The sequence below is a fragment of the Mustelus asterias genome, chromosome 25 (genome assembly GCF_964213995.1).
Source record: "Mustelus asterias chromosome 25, sMusAst1.hap1.1, whole genome shotgun sequence".
Lineage (NCBI taxonomy): Eukaryota > Metazoa > Chordata > Chondrichthyes > Carcharhiniformes > Triakidae > Mustelus > Mustelus asterias.
Genome location: NC_135825.1, coordinates 49,313,689 through 49,335,848, shown reverse-complemented (window position 1 = coordinate 49,335,848; position 22,160 = coordinate 49,313,689). Strand labels below are relative to the sequence as shown.

Here is a 22,160-nt window from a genome sequence, read left to right as displayed (position 1 = left end):
AACTGTTCACACTGCACGTGTCAAGAATCAGATGACACCAACTTAGTGATTGGCAAAAGAACAACGGGCGACACAAGGAAAAACCTTTCATTTAAAACAGTGAGCGGTTAGGATTTAGAATGCAGTGTCTGAAAGTGTCGTGGAGGGAGCTTAGAGATTCAATCTTGGCATTCAAAATGAGAATTAGGAAATTATCTGGAGAAGATTTGATTTATTATTGATGTGTTAGTATACAGTGAAAAGTATTGTTTCTTGTGCGCTATACATAGCCTACTGTACATAGAGAAGGAAAAGGGTGCAGAATGTAGTGTTACAGTCATAGCTATGATGTAGAGAAAGATAATGCGAGGTAGGTTCCTTCAAAAGTCTGATGGCATCAGGGAAGAAGCTGTTCTTGAGTCAGTTGCACGGTTATGGGGAAAAGGCAGGAGATCAGGACAGGCTGAGCTGCTCTCAGAGTCGTCAAGGACACGATGGGCCAATGACCGCCTTCTGTGTTGTAAACATCCTAAATGAGGAAATTTTAAAATTTAACAAGGAAAATGACTGAACATTTTGACACGGTACAACAGAGGCAAGCCCGTTATGAAGAGAAAAATGAAGCTGAAGGAGCTGCCTCAGAACAAACTTGAGAAGAATGTGGGAAAATAAGATGTCTCCTGACCTACTACTGTTAAGTGCTCAGATCCACTGATATCTGTTTGGGAAATAATACATTTCAGAGTAACTCATGATGCTTCTGCCTGGCACATCATAAAATCAATACATACTACCAGACCACTCTCCCAGTGGACTGATTCCTTCCGCACACAAAGTTAATGCAAAGGAGAATAAAAAGGAATTTAACCCAGAGCGAAAAAAAACACACCAACAACCGTTGCTAATCCATATACACGCCACTGCTTTACAATAGTCTACAGCACAATGAAATATTGATATGAACTGTACCTCTCTCCTTTGCCGAAAAGAGTTGAAACAGTCGTGTTCTGATGCTGCAAAACCCATAAATCTTCTCCCTTTTCCATTTCAATTAAACAACTTTTCCTGTAATTTTTTTTGATAACCACAAGTCAAAAAAAAGCAGCCATAACCAAACATTATACTTGCGTGGCCAAGAGAAAGTCTTGGATTAACAGACTCCAGCTACATTGCGAAATTTGGGTATTTTGATGGCATTAAAATACAGAACCTAAATTTCATACATCTAATTGATCTGTTTACAACGGCTTAGCTGAAGCCTGTCAGCTAGGCTAAACAAAAAACAAAACTGGCATGTTTCTTATTAACAAAACAAACAGGAAAATCATCTATTTCAGCAGAAATGGTACCTTGACTTTTATTTGAGAGCTGGGACTGTGCTTTGTGGCTGCACTGTAAGTCACACCTGCGTTTTTGGCACAAGAAAAACACTCCATCACTATATGCCCCTTGCCAGCTGTACAATTTAATAGAAATGACTAAGGAGAAAGTTTCCAATTAAAGCATTTTGTCTGTTTCTAATGCAACAACTTTCATAGTCTACAACACAACATTCCGATATTTTAAAACAGGTAATATTTACAAACTGTTGACAGGCTTTTAAATAACTCATTGACAAAAATACTGTAAACTTTTAAGTTACAAAATAGCAAAAACACAGCGGATGCAACAGTTATAACTGGCAATCATAAAAAAAGACAGGGAGTCGATTAAAATTCATCCATAGGACGGTCGACTTTAAAGAGTATGATCAGTAGCTAATGAGGCTGTATATTTTTATGGCATACACAAGCAGCTTTTCAAAACCAGAAGTAATAGCTGCTGCACAATCAAGTCTAGGACTTTTCAATTTCAATCCTGCATCAGTAATAACCATAATGGGACTTCATATTACCATTTTAGCTTTCAGTCTAAAACCGGTTAAATCAAGGTACAGCATAAATTCATTATGAAGTAAAAGATTCAGAAAAAATGTACAACTTAAAAATGGGCTGTTAGTGTAACTTCATAACGTCAAACAGCAGTTCACCTCTAAATAGAATATTATATCAATTGTTCTCTCCCTCTTTCAAACTATATACAGTAACAGCATCAGCCCTTTCAAGCCAGAGTTAAAGGAATTGCAGTACATATTAGATGCGAGTCGAGGCATCAACAGTATGACCTAAATTTGATTACTGAATGAGTTATCAAGTTAAAGCTGGTACCATTGAAGAACATGGAAACTGTAAATCCTAGATTCAACAGATCTCACATGAACTTATTTGTATTTTACATTTTAATGCATAATACTTAGTTAGGAACCATATTTGCATATGGTTACCTTGAACAACTATCTACCTCTGACTGAAAGCTTATTATGGATTATGTATTTCTTTTAAAATGTGATCCAAATAGTACAGAAAACTGGATGAGAGAAAATTGTAAAAGCAAACAGGATGATTAATCAACTTAGATGGGGTGCTTTCCAGAAATTGGCGAATTAGAAATTCAATTAGATTTTCAAGTTTGTGCTATGTGGGGATAACAGAAGCAGCCGGTAATCACACGGAGCTTAATTGACCAGAAAGGCAACGGTGCCCAGCTAGATGCTTAAAATGTGGATACACATCTTGTTAGAAGTTAACATTTACTGTAAGATATCATATATACAAAGGAAATTTGAGGATGATCAATCAGGAATACATATTCTAGCCATTCATTTTTTCCCCCCACTATTCAGTGTCATCATTTTTGATGTAGATAGAAGTTAGTCAGCAAACATTGTAAAGGGAAAAAGTCCATATCCACACCAGCTGCGCAAAAGATTGCACTGTACAAGAGCAGTCTCATACTGCTTTACATTAGTATGGAATTCAAACATTTGATTATGTCAATATAACTGCTGCTTCTGCAGGATTTCTTTCACAAATTCTCATGAATCATTCAAATCATCAATTTGTTTATGCTGAAATCATGGTATAAAGACACAAGGAGGGTGCGATAAGTCCAAATCTATATTATTTAGAGGCTGAGGTTTTACATAAACAGTATGGGAATCCAAGTACTCCCATTATACAACCCTCTACTAACCTGTACGTTTTAATTAGCTAGGTATCTGTGTCTACCCTGTATCAAAGCTTCAAGTAACAATATAAAAAGCTGACAAAAATCATACATAGATGGCAACAAATCAATTAATGAAGCATTTAAGCATTCCATGCTTGTACACTTAAAAGGAGAATGATCAGTATGGAATAGTTTTATTTCCATCTACTTCTGACTTCAATTTTACAAAACTAGAGAACACCACTTCCAAATGCACCACTTTCATCTTTTATTTTGAAGTTGTATGAACAAATTGATCAAGGTGAGAGATGGCGGTTTAATTGCTGGCTGTGCACACTTCCATCTTTGGTTCTTGGCATTAGCGGCATACATTCCCAAAGTCAGGTAGAGCAGATTAGATGCAGAGCACAGCTCCCTGCAACGGCCCATTATTCGCACTTCGGGCAACAATCTGTTCCTTTTAAATAAAAGTTTAAGCACACAGTTGATGCATCGCTTTCTGAACCAGGACTGAAGCATAACGCGAGCCCCAAGAAAGTTCTGACTTGCTGTTGGTATTTTAATATAAACTTTCAAATCTCCTGTCCAGTTAGCAAATGCCAGAATCAAATTCATGACGGATCTATGTTACAATCACATCCTGTTAAATCACCTAACAAAAAAAGGCACAATGTAACCAGTGAATGTTACATCCTGTTGTGCTATTGACATTACTTGCTCTATTTCTGATACCAAGCATCCTTATTGCATGCATAAGATAACAGTTAGTATCAACAATTTTGTTCTGAGCCTATACCCATTAAGAACAGAGTTGTGACTGGCCAATTTCATGTCACAATGCTTCAGCCTGCAGGGAAAAAAGTGTCAGCAGTCCTTGTTGAATTCAAGCCTAGATCCCAAAGGAGGATACAAAAAACCCATTGCACCAAATGGCTAATCACTTTCACTTAATATTCACAGTTGAGCTTGAAGATGTTTGTTTCAGCTATTTGGTGATAAATTGCATGACCTTTTCACTCCTGTTGAGGAATGGCAAGATCCAATCAGTCCTTTCTTAAAAAAAGCCCAAGATTCTGCTGTAATGTGTACTTGACTTGGTAGGCACCCACTGATAAAACTAACAGTGCAGAAAGAACCAGACTAACATACTAACAGGTCAGGAAAAATATACACTCCTCCATTACCTTGAAATCCCCATACCTTTAAATTTATGAAAATAGGTCTACAGCAAATTAATCAATTGAAAATTAATCTTATTGATGCAGCATGACAGCAGCAACAGATAAAAGTGCTGCAGCCATTCCACAGATCATGGCATTAATTGGTAGGCTTGCAGGTCATGTTTGACTTCATAGTCAGAAAGAAGTCCAGGATAAAAATGTACAAAGCTACACGCAAGATTCTATTTACAACTGTCTTGCAAAAATAAACAAATCTTGTACTTTCAAGATGTGAAGAAATGCTACAGTGGTTCTCCAACAGTTCAAAACGTGGTTAATGGCAGTTATTATTGCACTGCACATATTTACTGCACCGGAATTAAAGAAACAAACCCTGGCACGCAACAGGTAGCGGTTGAAGATTTTGCATCTGATTTTAATTGAACACTTGGTAGCTTAAAAAAAGGTAACTGAATGAGAACAGGCACCTGGAAGGCAAGAGCTACTGTGTTTATCTAACCTGATAATTGTGTGGTAGGTTACCATCTTACACAGAGAATTTTCATTTCTAAATATGTAAATTAAAGGTGTGTAGTTAATAAATAGTTACTTGTGCATGCCAATAAAATATATGCCATCTACAACGTTTAGCACACAGAATCAATCAGATAATTACATCAGTAAAGGCAAGGATTTTTTTTTAAAAAAGGAACAGAATCTGGAAAGACTCTCAGTATTCAGGTAATGAACAAATGCAACAAAGTCTTGTTTATTTGTACAAAAACATTTTAAAACTCTAATAAATACTGTGTGGTGGATATCAGCTTTTACAACCAACAAGCAGATAGCCACGGGAGTATTGCTCACATCCTGTGAACACAAAATGAGGGGAAAAGTCTAAGAAGTTCATCTTTCCACCCCAAGAGAGGAGAAAATCATTTAATGTGCACTGGTCTGTCATCCGACTTTAGCCGCTTTCGCCTAGGTTGAACGAAGTCATCGTCCGAATCCTCACTAATATGAGCTTCATCTTCGTGGTCGGAATCTGATTCCACCAAAGGTGTGAAGATTCTGTCCGAATAAACCACCTGTAGTTTTGTTTCAAAGTAGCTTTCTAGAGCCTTTCCAGCTTGGGCCACCTCGGAATCTGCCTAAAAGTGAAAGCAGTACAAAAGTATTTAATCTTGCTACTAACATACCAGCATCCCCATTTAAACAAAACATTTCTTAAAGCCCTTAAATATTAGTAAGTAATCTCTGCTGTGACAAACCCATACAGACCTTCAATTCCCCAATTTATTCTATGTTAGTTGATCTCAGCCAAGAGAGGAGCTGAATTCTTGAGCTTAACGCTCTTAGGCTTTGGGAGCGAATGTGGGACATGAGTCCTGCTTGGCAGTCAAATGGTCACTGCAACAAATTTTGCTTGTATAGACGTCAGCTGTGAATCACCAACAGCCCACTAACACTCTCTGTCTAAACTCTCAACATCAACTAGGTGAAAAAACAGAGGGCGACTAGACCCTGTTAAACCAAATTCTTGCAAGTGAGCATCTTCAGAACATTGGGATAAATTATTTGATTTGTTACAGTCTGCATGCCAAATCTACTTGCAAAAGAGGAATTATCTTTGAAAATGTGTTTAGTGTATACAAGATCCTCAAAATAACAGATCAGATTTTAAAATCTTCTGTCTTCACAAGATGGAGCCCAGAGGCATGTTAGAACCATAGAACCATAGAAAATTACAGCTCAGAAACAGGCCTTTTGGCCCTTCTTGTCTGTGCCGAACCATTTTTGCCTAGTCCCACTGACCTGCACTTGGACCAAATCCCTCCACACCCCTCATCCATGAACCCGTCCAAGTTTTTCTTAAATGTTAAAAGTGACCCCGTATTTACCACTTTATCCGGCAGCTCATTCCACACTCCCACCACTCTTTGCATGAAGAAGCCCCCCCCTAATATTCCCTTTAAACTTTTCTCCTTTCACCCTTAACCCATGCCCTCAGGTTGTTTTCTCCCCTAGCCTCAGTGAAAAAAGCCTGCTTGCATTCACTCTATCTATACCCATCAAAATCTTATACACCTCTATCAAATCTCCCCTCATTCTTCTACGCTCCAGGGAATAAAGTCCCAACCTATTCAATCTCTCTCTGTAACTCAGCTTCTCAAATCCTGGCAACATCCTTGTGAACCTTCTCTGCACTCTTTCAACCTTATTTACATCCTTCCTGTAACTAGGTGACCAAAACTGTACACAATACTCTAAATTTGGCCTCACCAATGCCTTATATAACCTTACCATAACACTCCAACTTTTATACTCGATACTCCAATTTATAAAGGCCAATGTACCAAAGGCACTCTTTACGACCCTATCCACCGGTGACGTCACTTTTCGGGAATTCTGCATCAGTATTTCCAGATCCCTCTGTTCAACTGCACTCTTCAGAGTCCTACCATTTACCCTGTACGTTCTTCTTTGGTTTGTCCTTCCAAAGTGCAATATCTCACACTTGTCTGCGTTAAATTCCATTTGCCATTTTTCAGCCCATTTTTCTAGTTGGACCAAATCCCTCTGCAAGCTTTGAAAACCTTCCTCACTGTCCACTACACCTCCAATCTTTGTATCATCAGCAAATCTGCTGATCCAATTTACCACATCATCATCCAGATCATTTATATAGATGACAAACAACAATGGACCCAACACCGATCCCTGCAGCACACCACTGGTCATAGGCCTCCACTCAGAGAAGCAATCCTCCACAACCACTCTCTGGCTTCTTCCATTGAGCCACTGTCTTATCCAATTTACTACCTCCCCATGTATACCTAGCGACTGAACCTTCCTAACTAACCTCCCATGAGGGACCTTGTCAAAGGCCTTGCTGAAATCCAGGTAGACAACATCCACCGCCTTCCCTTCATCCACTTTCCTGGTAATCTCCTCGAAAAACTCTAATAGATTGGTCAAACATGACCTACCACGCACAAAGCCATATTGACTCTCCCTAATAAGTCCCTGTCTATCCAAATATTTGTAGATCCTATCCCTTATCACACCTTCCAATAACTTGCCCACCACCGACGTCAAACTTACTGGCCTATAATTTCCCGGATTTCTTTTGGAACCTTTATTAAACAACGGAACAACATGAGCCACCCTCCAATCATCCGGCACCTCCCCCGTGAATACTGACATTTTAAATATGTCTGCCAGGGCCCCTGCAAGTTCAACACTAGCTTCCCTTAAGGTCTGTGGGAACACCCTGTCCGATCCTGGGGATTTATCCAGTCTGATTTGCCTCAAGACAGCAAGCACCTCCTCCCCTTTAATCTGTAACGGTTCCATGACCTCCCTACTATTTCTGACCTCCCTACATGTTGTTTCATGTCTCTATGTAGACATAGACGACAACAGTAGAATAAGGAAAACAACCTTTTCTCAGTAATTATTTTATAATTGCACAATATTCACCATCATATTTGTAAAGTCTTATAGTGGTAAATCCGTTTAGTTTTCAATGTTAGTACACAGTATGCTTTGCCTGAAGACAGGTCCTTGGCTCACTGTCAACTGATGCTTCATTTTTAGTCATTTCATTTGCCAATTTTTGTCAGTGGTAGTTTTGCTCTCAGGGGCAGGACAAGTAGGCAGATCCCAAATCTAGCTCTAAAATAATCTATATGCGAGCCTTACAACCAACTGGCCCCCACCAAAATATCAGTATGCCACAAAAAAAAAATCACTGCTTTCCCACACTATAAGCGGCACGGTAGCACAGTGGTTAGCACTGCTGCTTCACAGCTCCAGGGACCTGGGTTCGATTCCCGGCTTGGGTCACTGTCTGTGTGGAGTTTGCACATTCTCCTCGTGTCTGCGTGGGTTTCCTCCGGGTGCTCCGGTTTCCTCCCACAGTCCAAAGATGTGCGGGTTAGGTTGATTGGCCATGCTAAAATTGCCCCTTAGTGTCCTGGGATGCGTAGATTAGAGGGATTAGCGGGTAAAATATGTAGGGATATGGGGGTAGGGCCTGGGTGGGATTGTGGTCGGCGCAGACTCGATGGGCCGAATGGCCTCTTTCCGTACTGTAGGGTTTCTATGATTTCTATGATAAGCCTTTCCATGCATGTACATGCTCATACTACATACTGCATTGGCTACTGACAAACTACAGTGCCCACATACAAACCATATCTCAAACCTGAAAGACATTAACTTGTGTAGGCTTCATTCTTGAATGAAAACCATAAATTGCATTTATATAGGGCCTTTCATAACCTTAGGTAATTGAGTAATTTAAGTGTGGGATGGTAGATAAATGCAGCCAATATGCACACAAGGTTTCACAAATAACAATGAGATAAATGACCAAATAATCTGTTAGGATTGGTTGAGGGACAAATATTCAACATGATGCTATTCTGTTCTTGTAAATTAATGCAACAGAATCATTTACATCTACCTGAGGCAACAGATGGAGCTTCAGTTTAACATCTGAGCCAAAACTGTGCAACTGTTCCTCACTATTACACTGAAGTGTCAGCCTAGATTATGTGCTCACGTCTTTAGCGTAGGCGTCAACCCACCACCTTCTGACTTGAGAAAGGTGCTACCACTGAGCCAAGGTTGACACCAGAATTGCCAGGTTAATGGTTATGCATAAACATGCCATGTCAACTTGATGTCTATTTCTCACTCAGCATTCACTTTCTCAACTACCACACGCTCCTTTAATTTGGAGAAACTATGCTCCTGACAACTTGCATCATAAATTGGACTTACAGCAAAGCAAAATGGGCTTCAGTTGTTGTATTCCTCTACATCATCTATCAAGTGGCTAAATCTCAAGACAATGGAGGTATACAGAGGAACGCATTGGTTTTAATGTGCGTTTAGCAATACCTTTACAGACCCCTCACTCAAAGCACTGACATTAGAATTTTCTAATTTCACACCTCTGACGCATCTGGGAATTAAATTTTCATGCATTATAAAGGCTAACACTGAAGGTAGAACAGAACATTAACTTATTTGTAATAGATACGAATGGGCTCCAAAGGGGCCAGTGAAAGAGGAAAGAAAATTGGAATTGGATTTACTAATTTCCATCTCAGTCCTGTTTTCTCACTATGCAAAGAATATGACAATGACAAAAGCATTTTAGATGTCGACAATAGAATACTCCAGCTGCTCCAGTACTGGTGTTTTCTCAAAATGACAGTCATTTCTGCTGATAAACTGAACATTTTCTTTTCTCGGGTACCCAGCATTAAACATTTCCAGGTTATGCTCATTATAGTCTTCTGACTAATAGAAGATTACTCCCTACTACATCACTGGCATTTTTTCATTTTCACACCTGCCATTTTCTGGTCTTCAATAAGATTACTAATTTAGTGCCAACTGAGGAGCAACAGTCTGTTTTGACTCCTTATCCATTAGGCAATGGATTGAAGCTGTTAACCACATGTCATGTCGGACATTTAAAGGCCAGTAAAGACAACTTGCGTCTCACCCAGCTGCCCGAATTTGAACAAAGGGTCAAAAATGAAAGGCCTCGGTGTCACTTCCTTACACAATAAATCTGGTACAATGGACAATTGCTAAAATATTCTGATATATCCTTGGTGAAACTATCTGTTTTTAATCCACAAGCATCCTGTGGAAATTTTACATAAACAACCGAATTCAACTGATAAACACTGCAGAGAAAGAAACAGGTCTGTCATAAGCAGGGGTGATGTTTTACCTTGGTTCTCATTTCCCTTTCTTTGGTCCTCATGAGGGCTTGAGGACCATTTTGAACCCCAGGTAATAGGGTAACCTTTATGAGACAATAAAATTCATAACATAAATTTGTTTTATGTTGCACAGATAGATACAAACATCAAAGTTTCCTTAATATCTGTACAGTTTATCCTTTATGTGCATACTCATTTAAGTATGTGCACTACAAAAAAATCCATGCTCCTTTTGCTTAAAAGGCTGGTCTATTAAAAAAAACAAAAATGAGGTGGCATAATATATCAATTAATAGTTATCAATATTACTGGCAACTGCCAAGCTGTTAGCTCATCTTCCATATCCTTTCTTGAATTATAAAATGTTTACCGTTCTGTGTGATCAACATCTTGTGCAATCTAAGTGAAACATTACAATGTGAACAGATTGTGCAACACGAGATCACTGCTCAATGTAAAAACGAGATGGCAATTTACATCACTAACAGCAGCAATGTTTGTGTATATCCTGTCTCTATTTATTGTGAATATGGTGAGTGTAGGGAAGTTTGAGTTTATCATACAGTCTCACTGTTAGAAAAGTAAACAAAACATTACTTGAGAATTTATACCATATTTTGTGTGGGCTCTTAAGCCTGCAACACTGAAAAATATTGAAGGTTTCCACTGAGTAAACACATATGGTTCTGTAGTGAAACCTACAGAATCTGGATCCAACTCTTGGTCTGTGCTCAGTGAATTAGGCTTAGCAAAGGAAATACCGGTATTCTCAGTATCCAGGTCTTAGTGATCGATATTTACATTCCTCACCAACAATGGGACTGGCATTGGGGAACAAGACCAGCACGCCTGCATTGGCCCAGACAGCAACAGTGTGGCACACATCATTGGTGGAAAAGCATACAGAGAAGATACTGTCACAGAAGAGTAACAAGAGAAAGTTGGGGGTGGTGTTGTGAATGGTTGGGGGATGTGGTAGGGAAGAGAACTGATTAGTTAGTGTTTATTACTTGTCAAGTGGCATACACTTACGAGTCCTCGAGCAATAACTATGCTTTGCAAATAAATAATTGTGAATTTTCACTGCAACTTCCTAACTCTGACATCTTCGGAGTCTGGTGCGGTTAAAGGACAACAGATATTTGCATATTGCCTGAACATATGGTACCTCGCACAAATAAGGTTTCCCTATCCTAACAAACTGTTATACAAATTAAAGGCAGAGTATTCAAATCCACAAAGCACTTCATGAATTCATCCTCCAACTTCAGCAGATATACCAGGTAGCCTTTCGAACAATTTTCCTTGAATAGTTTTCTTAAAGAGAAAATGGGAAGAAGTTTGAAGTCATAAGCCTCCTCTATAAAGTAGCACCTTAATTTGAATTAAATGGGGAGACATTTAAACATGCACTCAGAATTGTACCACTATTAAAGTAGCACAGAATACCATAAAAACTGCCAAGCTGTTTGAAGATTCTAGTGTCTTGGGAATATTTTCAACAACTGAAGTTAAAAAAAAAATTCTGACACTGAATTTTACGCAAAAAATAAATGTCATTGTTTTAGAAAGCTATTTTACACATAGCATTGCATTAAAGCAAAGATGGAAAAGTTTTCAGTCAGCCAGGGTAAATGACATACCTAAAAGGCCATTAAAACTTCACAGAAAGTATTAGTTAAATCAAAAGGAACAGCAAAATAAGCAACGTGCCCTGAGAATTGCCATTCAAGTCCCCAAAGATAGATACTGCTGAAAATAACCAACTTAGTTTAAATAATCGGTAGCCATGTGGTCCTTGTACGTGGAAAATAGCCCTCTGAATCCACTCATTTTTCATTTATGGCACTGAGCTCCATAAGCTATATATTATTAGAGAGGTATACATGTGGTGTGATCACTAAGAGAACCTTGAACTCCAATCTGTGTCAATGGTCAGATTAAGTTTCAAAGTAAACAAAACAGGTTTATCTAAACAGTAATTAATCAAGTGGACTTATAGCTGCAGGTCTATATAATGCCTGCAGGATCCATAAGTTTTGTGGGATTACAAAGATCTTCATGTGATTCGAAATTCACAATGAACAAGTGAACTACCTTTTAATTTCCTTCAGTTGAGTACAGAGGTTAAGCAGTTTTGAGGGATTCTGCAATATGGGGAGGAATCTCAATGTAGCTGGCCAAATAGATTGTTATTTTGAGGTGCCCTTGATTTATGCTAGGATGCCATTTTAGCACTTTGTTTACACTTATTTATTTTGGGCAATTTTGTCAACTATTTTGGAAAGCATGGTGATGAACTCCGGTTTGCAAAGGTTAAAGTGACAATGCACTGGCATTGTGTTGCCCAAGGGGAACCAGAGCCATATAAAAAAAAAGCCAAGAAATGAAGCACCAGTGGTACATAAATGAGGAAAAAAAAAAATTCTCGAAATGTTATGCATCAGTTTTAAGACTGAAAGTTACTATAGCGTGCACAGAACACACAAGAAACAGGAGGAGACAACCACATGGTCTTTCAAGCCATTCGATACGATCATGGGCTTTAACTCCACTTCCCTGCCCGTTCCCATATCCCACTATTTCCTGAGATACTAAAAATCAGAATAGATTTAAGGCCGAAGTAGACAATAATGGAGTATCCACAACCCTCTGGGGCAGAGAATTCCAAAGATTCACAACCGTTGGAATGAAGTTATTTCCCTCATCTGAGTCATGAATGATTGGCCTCTTAGCCTGTCACTGTGCTCCCGTGTTTTTGTTTCCGCTGGTCGGGGAACCTATGTCTCAACATTTACCCTATCAAGCCCATTCAGGATCCTGTACGTTTCAATTCAATAATCGCATTTAATCCAGTTGTTCCATGTTCCAGGGCGGCACGGTAACACAGTGGTTAGCACTGCTGCTTCACAGCTCCAGGAACCTGGGTTCGATTCCTGACTTGGGTCACTGTCTGTGGAGTTTGCACATTCTCCTCGTGTCTGCGTGGGTTTCCTCCGGGTGCTCCGGTTTCCTCCCACAGTCCAAAGATGTGCGGGTTAGGTTGATTGGCCATGCTAAAATTGCCCTTAGTGTCCTGGGATGCGTAGGTTAGAGGGATTAGTGGGTAAATATGTAGGGATATGGGGGTAGGGCCTGGGTGGGATTGTGGTCGGTGCGGACCCGATGGGCCGAATGGCCTCTGTGCTGTTGGGTTTCTAAGATTTCTAAGATGTTGGCAGTTATGTTCTATATGATTCTCCACCCACCTCTCTTCATTGAACCCTGTCATCTCTTTCTATTCCTTTCAACTTCATGCACTTTTTTTGCTCCCCCTTGAATACATCTATGCTAAGCGACTCAACTGAACTATGAAAGGATAGTGATAGATTTCAAGGGGACAGATAGCTCGGTGGAATGGACAAAACACATGGCTGATACAATTTAATGCAGAGATATGAAATGATACATATTGACAGAAAGAACAAGGATAGGCAGTATAAAATGAATGATACGATTTCAAAGGTGGTAAAACATCAGGGAGAAAGCTTTAAAGTTGGCAGGGCAGGTTAAGAGAGTGGTTAAAACGAATTACAGGACCCTGGGCTTCACAAACAGAGGCATAACAGAATAAAAGCGAGGTGGTTATGATGATCCATCTTATTATGATGCTCCACCTTAACTGGAGAATTGTGTCCAATTCTGGGCACCATGCTTTAGGAAGGAACTGAAGGCTTTAGAAAGGGTGCAGAAAAGATTCACAATAGTGGTTCTAGAGAGGGGAGACTTCAGTTATATGGGCAGATTGGAGAAGTTGTGTTTGTTGTCCTTATGGAAAAGAAGGTTAAGGGGAGGTTTGATTGGGGCATTCAAAATCATAAAGGGCCTGAACAGAGTAGAAACTACTGAGAACTAGAGGACACTGATTTACGATGAATAACAAAAGAACAAATGATAACACAAGGAAAAACCTCTGAAATGAGTGGTTAGGTTCTGGATTGCAAAGCTTAAGCATTTAGTGGAGGCAGATTCAATTGTGGATTTCAAAGGGATTTAGATTAGCACCTGAACAGGAAAGATTTGCATGGCTACTAGCAAAGGGAGGGGGATTGGGAGTAGCTGGGAGCTGGCACAGACATCTGGCTGAATAGCACCTGTGTTATCATTCTAAGATACTACAACTTTATAAAAGAAATGGCCATTTTAATAATCAATTAATACCTACTTAATTTTCCTATTTACTACTGCAGTGAATAAAGAATTTATATTATTACATAGAAGTCATTCTTGGACCCATTTTTTCCCCATTGATTCTGTATACCTTTTGTGATATGGAGACCAGATCTGAGCACAGTGCGCCAAGCATGGTCAAAGCAAGGTTCTGTATAAGCTGAACATAAAACTACAGAATCCCTACAGTGCAGAAAGAGGCCAATTGGCCCACTGAGTCACCCTGTGAGTCTGTACAGACTCTCCACAAGAGTGTGTCACCCAGGCCCTCTCCTCTGTCCTGTCCCTGTAACCCCACACATTTTTCATGGCTAACCCACCGAACCTGCACATCTAGGCAATTTAGCATGGTCCCAACTTGCACATCTTTAGAATGTGGAGGGGAGGGGGGAAACTGGAGCAACCGGAGGAAACCCACACAGACACAGGGAGAACGTGCAAAGCCCACACAGACAGTCACCCAAGGCTGGAATTGAACCCGGGTCCATGGTGCTGAGGGGCAGCAGTGCTGACTACTGTGCCATCCTTCTGGGCTTTCGAATTCTATTCCTGAGAAATAAACTGCAGCCCCCTGCTCTTTATCTGGTTACTTGTAATGATATTTTTAAACTCAAATTTAAAACTCTAGGTATAACTGGTCCCCTTATTCTTCTTGGCAAAATGCATCACCTCATGTCTATCTATACTGAAATTCATTTGACATCTACACATCCATTTTGCAAGTTTATTAATGTCTTCTTGTATTTTCTTCAGTATTAACTGTATTCTCAATTTGGTGACACCTGCAAATTTGGATATTATACTGCTGATTCTAAACCATTTGTTGATCCGTCACACCAGTTCCCACCTTGTACCCTTAACCCCTGTTCTACAGCCAGTTGATATTCATTCTGCTACTTGTCCTGACTTCGCTCCTTAGTCCTGAATCTACTTACTAAAAGCCTTCAGAAAAGTCCATGTATTACTACATTTGCTACATCACTCTTATCTATACTTCGTTACTTAATTCAATAAAGGTTGGGTGCGCGTGCTGACTATACTTCACTTCCAGTTTCTGGATGAAAATCAAATTAAACTCGGTTCGAATCTGGGCTTGTTTAAAGAATTGTGGGGAAATAAGCTCTTAATTTGGATTGCAAAACTTAATCCTACCAATAGGAACAGGGAGCAGAACATGAATTTTTGGCACATTTGAAACATACAAATTATACTTACTTCATTGAACTTTTCACAGTTCTTAAAAATGAGCCTAATATCAGTCACAAAGCTCTCTGGCGTTTGGTAATGTTGAGAGTGTTTTTTCTGCAATTTCATTTTCACTCTGGATAAATCCATTGGATTCTTAATAATTCTGTAGTAATCCGGAACCTAGGAAAAAAAGGCAGCGTGATTCCACTTTTATGGAGATTTCAGTTATATCCGTAGTCCAAATACCAACTAATGTTAACAACACCTTGATATGGCTCCTGCTCTGCCCAACACCACAAGGAACTACAAAGGGTTGTGAATGTAGCCCAGTCCATCACGCAAACCAGTCTCCCATCCACTGATTATCTATACTTCCCACTGCATCAAAAGCATTCAGCATAATCAAGGACCCAACACACCCGGACATACTCTATCCCACCTTCTTCCGTCGGAAAAATATACAAAAGTCTGAGATCACATACCAACCAACTCAAGAACAGTTTCTTCCCTGCTGTCATTAGACTTTTTGAACAGACCTACCTTATATTAAGCTAAACTTTCTCTACACCCTAGCTAGGACTGTGACATTATATTCCGCACCCTCTCCTTTCCTTCTTCCCTATGTACTCTATCAATGGTATGCTTTGTATAACGTGCAAGAAACAATACATGTGACAATAATAAATCAAATCCAATCAAAGCAACACTTATTATATATGGAAGAAGGTAAAACAGTTAAGAAAATTGTTCCACTTTATTACTGGCTGGTATAAAAATGTTGTCTTAATTTTTAATGAGTGATGCAAGGAAAAGAAAATACCATGCTCTTGGCTTTAAACTTAGAAAACCATCCCAAGGCAGTTCAGACTTAAAGGATGAGCAGTGACCAAATGATTGGTGAAAGAGGTGGAGATTAAGGAAGAGTCCTAAAGAAGGTGGTGATGGAAGCACAAAGGTTTAAGAAGAAAATTCTTGAGTACAGAGCTTAGGTAGGTCAAGGCAAGGCTGGCAATGGTGCAGAAAAGGGAAGGAATATACAAGCAAGGTCAAATTCAGAGTAGCACCATTTCATGGGGAGCGGTGTGGGTGTAGATCTAGGTCAGGTTACAGATATAGGATGGGGCAAGACCATACAGGCATTAGAGTTCTGAAGTTGGTGGATATCAGGAGAGAAGAAGGTCAGATGGTGATTATAGGGTTCCAGACCAGAATGACCTGGACAATGAAAAAGAAAGCAAAACTATTGTGTTACAAGTACTTCCCTCATCTACGACTGAGGTTGATATTTGAACTGTTCAGAAAGAGTGCAGAGAGATTTACGAGAATGGTTCTAGGAATGGAGAACATCCGTTAAGTGGATAGATTGGAAAGGCTGGGGTTGTACTCCCAAGAAAAGGGAAGGAGAGGGGATATTTTAAAAAGGTACTCAAAATCACGAGGGCTCTGTACAGAGTAGATTGGGAAAATTTCTGCTGGTAGAAGGGTTGAGAACCGGAGAACACCGATTTAAGGCGAGTAGCAAAAGAAACAGAGGTCATATGAAGAAAAAAACCTGTTTAGGCAGTGGATCTGGAATGCACAGCTTGAGATTGTGATGAAGACAGATTCAATCATGGCTTTGAAGAGGAAACTGGATAATTTTCTGAAAGGAAATAATTTGCACGGCAACAGGAAAATGTAGTTGTTCTAGCTGAGATGTTCTTGCAGAGAGTTAACAGGGACATGGGCCAAATTGCCTCCACCCTCATTGTGATGATTCAGTGATTCTAAGATAGCCCCAATAACTCAGACCACTGAGGCAATTAATGGTTGTTGAAAGTGACCATAAATATACAGTAACAAAAACAGAAAATGCTGGAAAAGTTCAGCAGGTCTTACAGCATTTGTTGGGGCGGTAGAGGAGAGAAGAGAAGAGAGCCAACATTTTGAGTCTAGATGACCCTTTGTCAGAGAGTCACTACCAAAAGGCCAAGTGTCAAACGTAGAACGCTAATAAAATCATTCCTAATATTGTTGCTGATAGAAAGCTTGTATGAGTGGGTTTTGGCAGTAGTACAAATATGTTGTCAATCAACATAAAATGACTTCAAGAAAGGTACAGTTCAGAGACGTACAATTTTGAGTTTAGGCTGTATAGATTTGTAATAAAGATTACATTTTAACTAATCATCCATTAATGTTCAAACTTATGCACTAATTTATTACGGATTTGTGGCTATACAGAAATACTAAATTTATTCAGTCTTGGCCTTCTTGATAAACACATTTAAAAAGTAATTCCTGCCAATAACGTTGCCCCGATGACTTGAATAGTTCTCCTAATGCAACACACAAATAACTCATCATTTGCAGATTTCATAAAGCAATAGGTATTTCAAGGAAAATGATGCACTAAAGGAAGACAATTTTTGTGGTGGGGGGGGGGGGGGGGGGTGGTGAGAAGGGAAGAGAAATTAATTCACATTTCAAAGGTATATGTACTGATAGAGGAGTTTACCACAACCAGGTTCCAACTGTCCTCAGTCTACAACTATCCGAAGAGATCACATGACAAATATGGTAAGAACCAACAGATGCAATAACTTGGTGCGAAGGAATCTAAATACGCAATGAGCAAAATGACTACATCACATGCTCTCCAGTTGAGAAGGTTTTTTCCTGATTCCCTTCTAATGACCCATGCTGGGAAGTACATATAGCTCAGTAGAGTTAGAATCAATCATAATATCCCAATCCCAATAAATCAGCCTGTCAAATCTCCTCATGTAGCTTCACAGATGAAGACAGACCACTCAAGAGGGTGAAGCATTGGGTGCCAGTACCTTTTAGAATCACAGCACAAGGTGCCACCTTTAGAAGTGAAGGGGTAAAATTATGACTCAAAATGTAGCCAATTATACCGAAAACTCTTAATTAAATCATCGTCATATTTCCATGTGTCGCTCCCTCGGAAATACCTCTCAGAATTGAGACACAAAATGGATATGCAAGCAGGTGCCAGAACCTAGACTTATGAACAAGGACTTGTAAGCATAAACAAATCTATGCACGAGGGTGGATTAAGTCAGAATCCAGGCTTGTAAGAGTGCATGTATAAGCAGGTGCCAGAACTAGACAGTGTGGTAGACAATGCAAAAGCATTGCTTTAATACACCACTGCACCCACCTGGAGTTAAAGGATGAAAATAAACCACGTTGCTATTAATCCACGACATGGTGCAAATCATTAATTGTGTTTAATTGTAGGCATTTAATTTGATTTCACTTGTGACCCTATAAATAGATCCTTACAAACTATGGTTGTTGAGTTTGGAAGTGTTTGCTTATAAATAATCTGTAACTGTGTAAACAAATGCTTATAAAAGTATGTTAAAGATTTGGTGGGATTTTCTGGCCCCGACACTGGAGAGTGTCGTCATGGGTGGGGTGGGAAAATTTGGAGAGCCATTAAAGTCAACAGCTCTCCAAATTTTCTGGCCCTGCCCGCGATAATGTCTGCCTCTATTTATATCTTTCACCAAATAGCTATATGGGCTATAACCCAAGTACAAAGCAGAACTGACAAGAGGCCCACACTAACGGCTTTCAGATCATGCACACGTTGCAGTACCTCTTTTAATATCATAAATATTAAAGGTATTAAAATACAGAAGTGTTTCAGAAACCGGACTCCAAACTCGAGACACTTACAGAGGAAGGAACAGGTTCTTGGAATGCGATACTCATTTCATGACAATACAGATATAATAGGAGACGCTCACACTTCTATTAAAAAAAGCAAACAAAACACCAGTTAGTAAAGCTGCAGAACTGAGTTTGAAACTGGACTACATATCATGCAACTGGTTGAGATACAATTGTAAGATGTTCGGTTAACTCGAAATATTCAAGAAATTTAACTGTATATTACTGACAAAATTTCAAGTGTGAAAACAAACATACGCAAGAGCTGACAACAGTCATTTGGTCCCTTGAGCCTTCCCTGTTGTTCAATAAGATCATGAATGATCTTCTACTCAACTCCACTTTCCCGCCCTATTCTCACATCACTTGATTCACTTCAAATCCTACATAACAAGCTAACATGTTATATAGGGTATGGAGATTTGCATGGGGCAGCAGCTCAGAATGAGAAGCACAGTCACTTGATCCGGGCTTGAACCCCAACTTGAAATGTTAGTATCTTTTAGCAGTGTTAGACATCCTTATTAAAAACTAATAGGCAGATTATTCCAAACAAATTCTTATAATATCCATTTTTAAACTTGTTTTCTATGAGGTGAAATTATTTTCCTGGCATGCTTTGAAATAATATTCCATCAAATTTACCTGGTACTATTTAAAGTCTGATATACTCCTTGACGTTCTCCATTAATCTTTGAGGACAGGAGGAATTTCAACTGTTCTAATCTTTCCTCACAGCATATTATACTTGGCCTTGTTGCATTTCTCTTTATCCTTATCAATACCTGTAAACCTTCTGTGACATGGAAAACCAGTACTGAACACAGCACTTCAAGCGTGTTATAAGCAGTGCTTGCAAAGTCTCAGTATAATTTCTAGATTTAGCCTATACTGCACTGACCAATCTTCCAATTCCCCAAACATATTTATATGGACATTGTCAATTTCAAGTCCACTCTCCTCTGCTTGCCCTCATGGCTTTGATTCAATTCATTGCCTACTTATTTTTTCAACCAATGTGCACCGCCTACAGTTCTCATTGATAATTTTTATCTCTCACCTAATTTTGCAAGCGCTGCAAATTCGTTTGCAAAGCATCAGGAATGTCATCCATCTCCATTACCCACTCTAATTTAGAGCTAGAATATTGAAGCATTGATTTGGTTTTTAATTGAGAGTCTGACACAGAACAGGGTCTAAGTACCAATTCCCAATGCACTCTCCAAAACAGCTGCCCTCTCTCCCACCAACACTGACAATACGCCCCAAGTATCTTTTTGCTTCCTTTCAATTCTTATCCAGTCCTACATTTACAGAGTAAACCTTTCTTCTTGAATAAATGGCGCTCACCCTTTGGTCAACTGGAGCCAGGCTTGGCCCAGTTTTTCCCTTCTTTATATGATGCAGATTGTCACAGTCATACTCTACTTCTGGCTTCGACAGGTCCCGACAAAATGTGCAGATCCACTCTCCACTTAAGTAGGAACAAAAAGAGAGGGTCAAAATAGACTTTAATCATCAAATACTCTGGGCAAATTAGAAACTTGCACATCAATAGTTTTAATAGCCATCACCGTCACTAAGCAATCCAATTAACCATAGGTTTAAAAGTTATGAGTACTTTACAGTGCAGGACTGAGTAATTCATTTTATCCATATCCAATTTTTAGCACTATATATAGTTCTGGTTTTGTTTTTTCCTGACAGTTCTCTACACGTTTTTCATTTGTATATTTTTATCTTCCTCCTCGTTTTTTTTCTTCAGATTTCTTATTTTGCTTCACTTTATCCTTCCTTTGATTTTGCTACTACTTCTCCAACTGTCTTTTGAACATTGCGAATGTGTAATGTATGTGCATATCACACCTGCATCCACAGAATGGTTTAAATTCCTTGTGACAATGCCGCTGTGCCTATGTCAAGTGCATAGTGGCCTGTTTCTGTACTGGTTTTATACATTTGCAGAGTTGACATAAAACATACATCACTGATTAGGACCCAAGGTTGCCTTAAATCTTGTTTAAAAAAATGTACCCCGAGACAAGTTTTACAGAATTTGAGAAGCGCTTGCTGTCCTGTATTATGATACTTTACATGGTATTTCCAGATTCAGGCACTGAACTCCTATGTCAATGCACTGAGGGCTAAGAGGGCTTTCTCTTGGTTGAGGAGGCTCTAATTAGAATAAGTGAGCGAATACAAGCTGAAGTTTGCTTGCTCGGGGTACTGTTATTTAATTAGTGCTCCTTTTTAAGGAGAAAAGGAAATCACTCAATAAACCTGCTAATGCATTTTATGACACAGGCCACTGAAATGACATTCAGGCATCCAGTTGTTTGCGCCCAAAACCAAATTTGTTTGGGAGGTTTATATCCAGCATTAAGTATGAAATGTATTACAGACCCATGCATCATGCAGCTAAATTTAGAACAGTATACATAATCCATGGAGTAAAATCCATTGTACAAGCTATTGTTTAATTTGGAACAAGTTCAAATATTAAAAAGGTATTATTAAAGGCAAGCAAAACAACAAATTACTGTACTCCCATATGATAACTCATTGCTACTGACTGCGCATTTCAGGAGAAATAAATTCGAAACTCACTGCTGCTGCTATCTAATGATAAGGATAGAGCAGACTTACCTAGGAAAGTTGAGAAGTGTAGGTACATGACACGCTAGGTGGAAAACCTTTGGACACTTATCGCAACACAGTAGATCTCCTCCATTTTGACACACAGCGCACCAATCCTCATTAGGGTCTTCATCTTTGTTATTGCTGTTGTCCCCTCCTACTCGTGGTGAGCGATGCGCAAAATTACGGATTGGTGACTTTCCATTAATGGTGTTGCTCAACTGCCTGCAACTCCCTGTCTTATCAGAAGCTTCCATCTTCACGTGGTTTTCAACGTGCCGAAGACCCTCTATATCAGTCTCGCTCTCAGAGTGCAAGTTGTTGGAAAGAGGTGGTGTCAAGCTGCTTTCAGGACTGCTCATCTAAATTTGGAGGAGGTTAGCATGTGGATTATTCAGGAATCAATCTTTTAAGCAAACTTTATGAAATTTAATTTCTCTTGAACCTCAAGAGCAGCCCACACACTATCCCTTGTCCAAGGGTGTAGGGAGTGAAGCTGCTCCCA

The 22,160-nt window shown here is 39.4% G+C and overlaps 1 protein-coding gene across 5 annotated transcripts in view; it reads right to left on the bottom strand.

Moving 5' to 3' along the window:
* Positions 1-1,313: 1,313 nt before the first annotated feature.
* trim33 (tripartite motif containing 33) overlaps positions 1,314-22,160 on the bottom strand; it is a 167,380-nt gene continuing 146,533 nt past the window's right edge. For 2 of the 5 annotated variants that reach the window (XM_078197762.1, XM_078197763.1), the window contains exons 15-19: positions 21,665-22,017; positions 20,369-20,492; positions 19,025-19,099; positions 15,362-15,514; positions 1,314-5,338 (exon numbers count right to left, since the gene is read on the bottom strand). In XM_078197762.1, coding sequence (XP_078053888.1) covers positions 5,123-5,338; positions 15,362-15,514; positions 19,025-19,099; positions 20,369-20,492; positions 21,665-22,017 — 921 coding nt within the window. In that variant the 3' untranslated portion in view covers positions 1,314-5,122. Of the gene's footprint in view, positions 5,339-9,945; positions 10,021-11,182; positions 11,255-15,361; positions 15,515-19,024; positions 19,100-20,368; positions 20,493-21,664; positions 22,018-22,160 lie in introns of those variants that run through there. The other 3 variants (XM_078197760.1, XM_078197761.1, XM_078197764.1) reach the window with 3 other exon arrangements.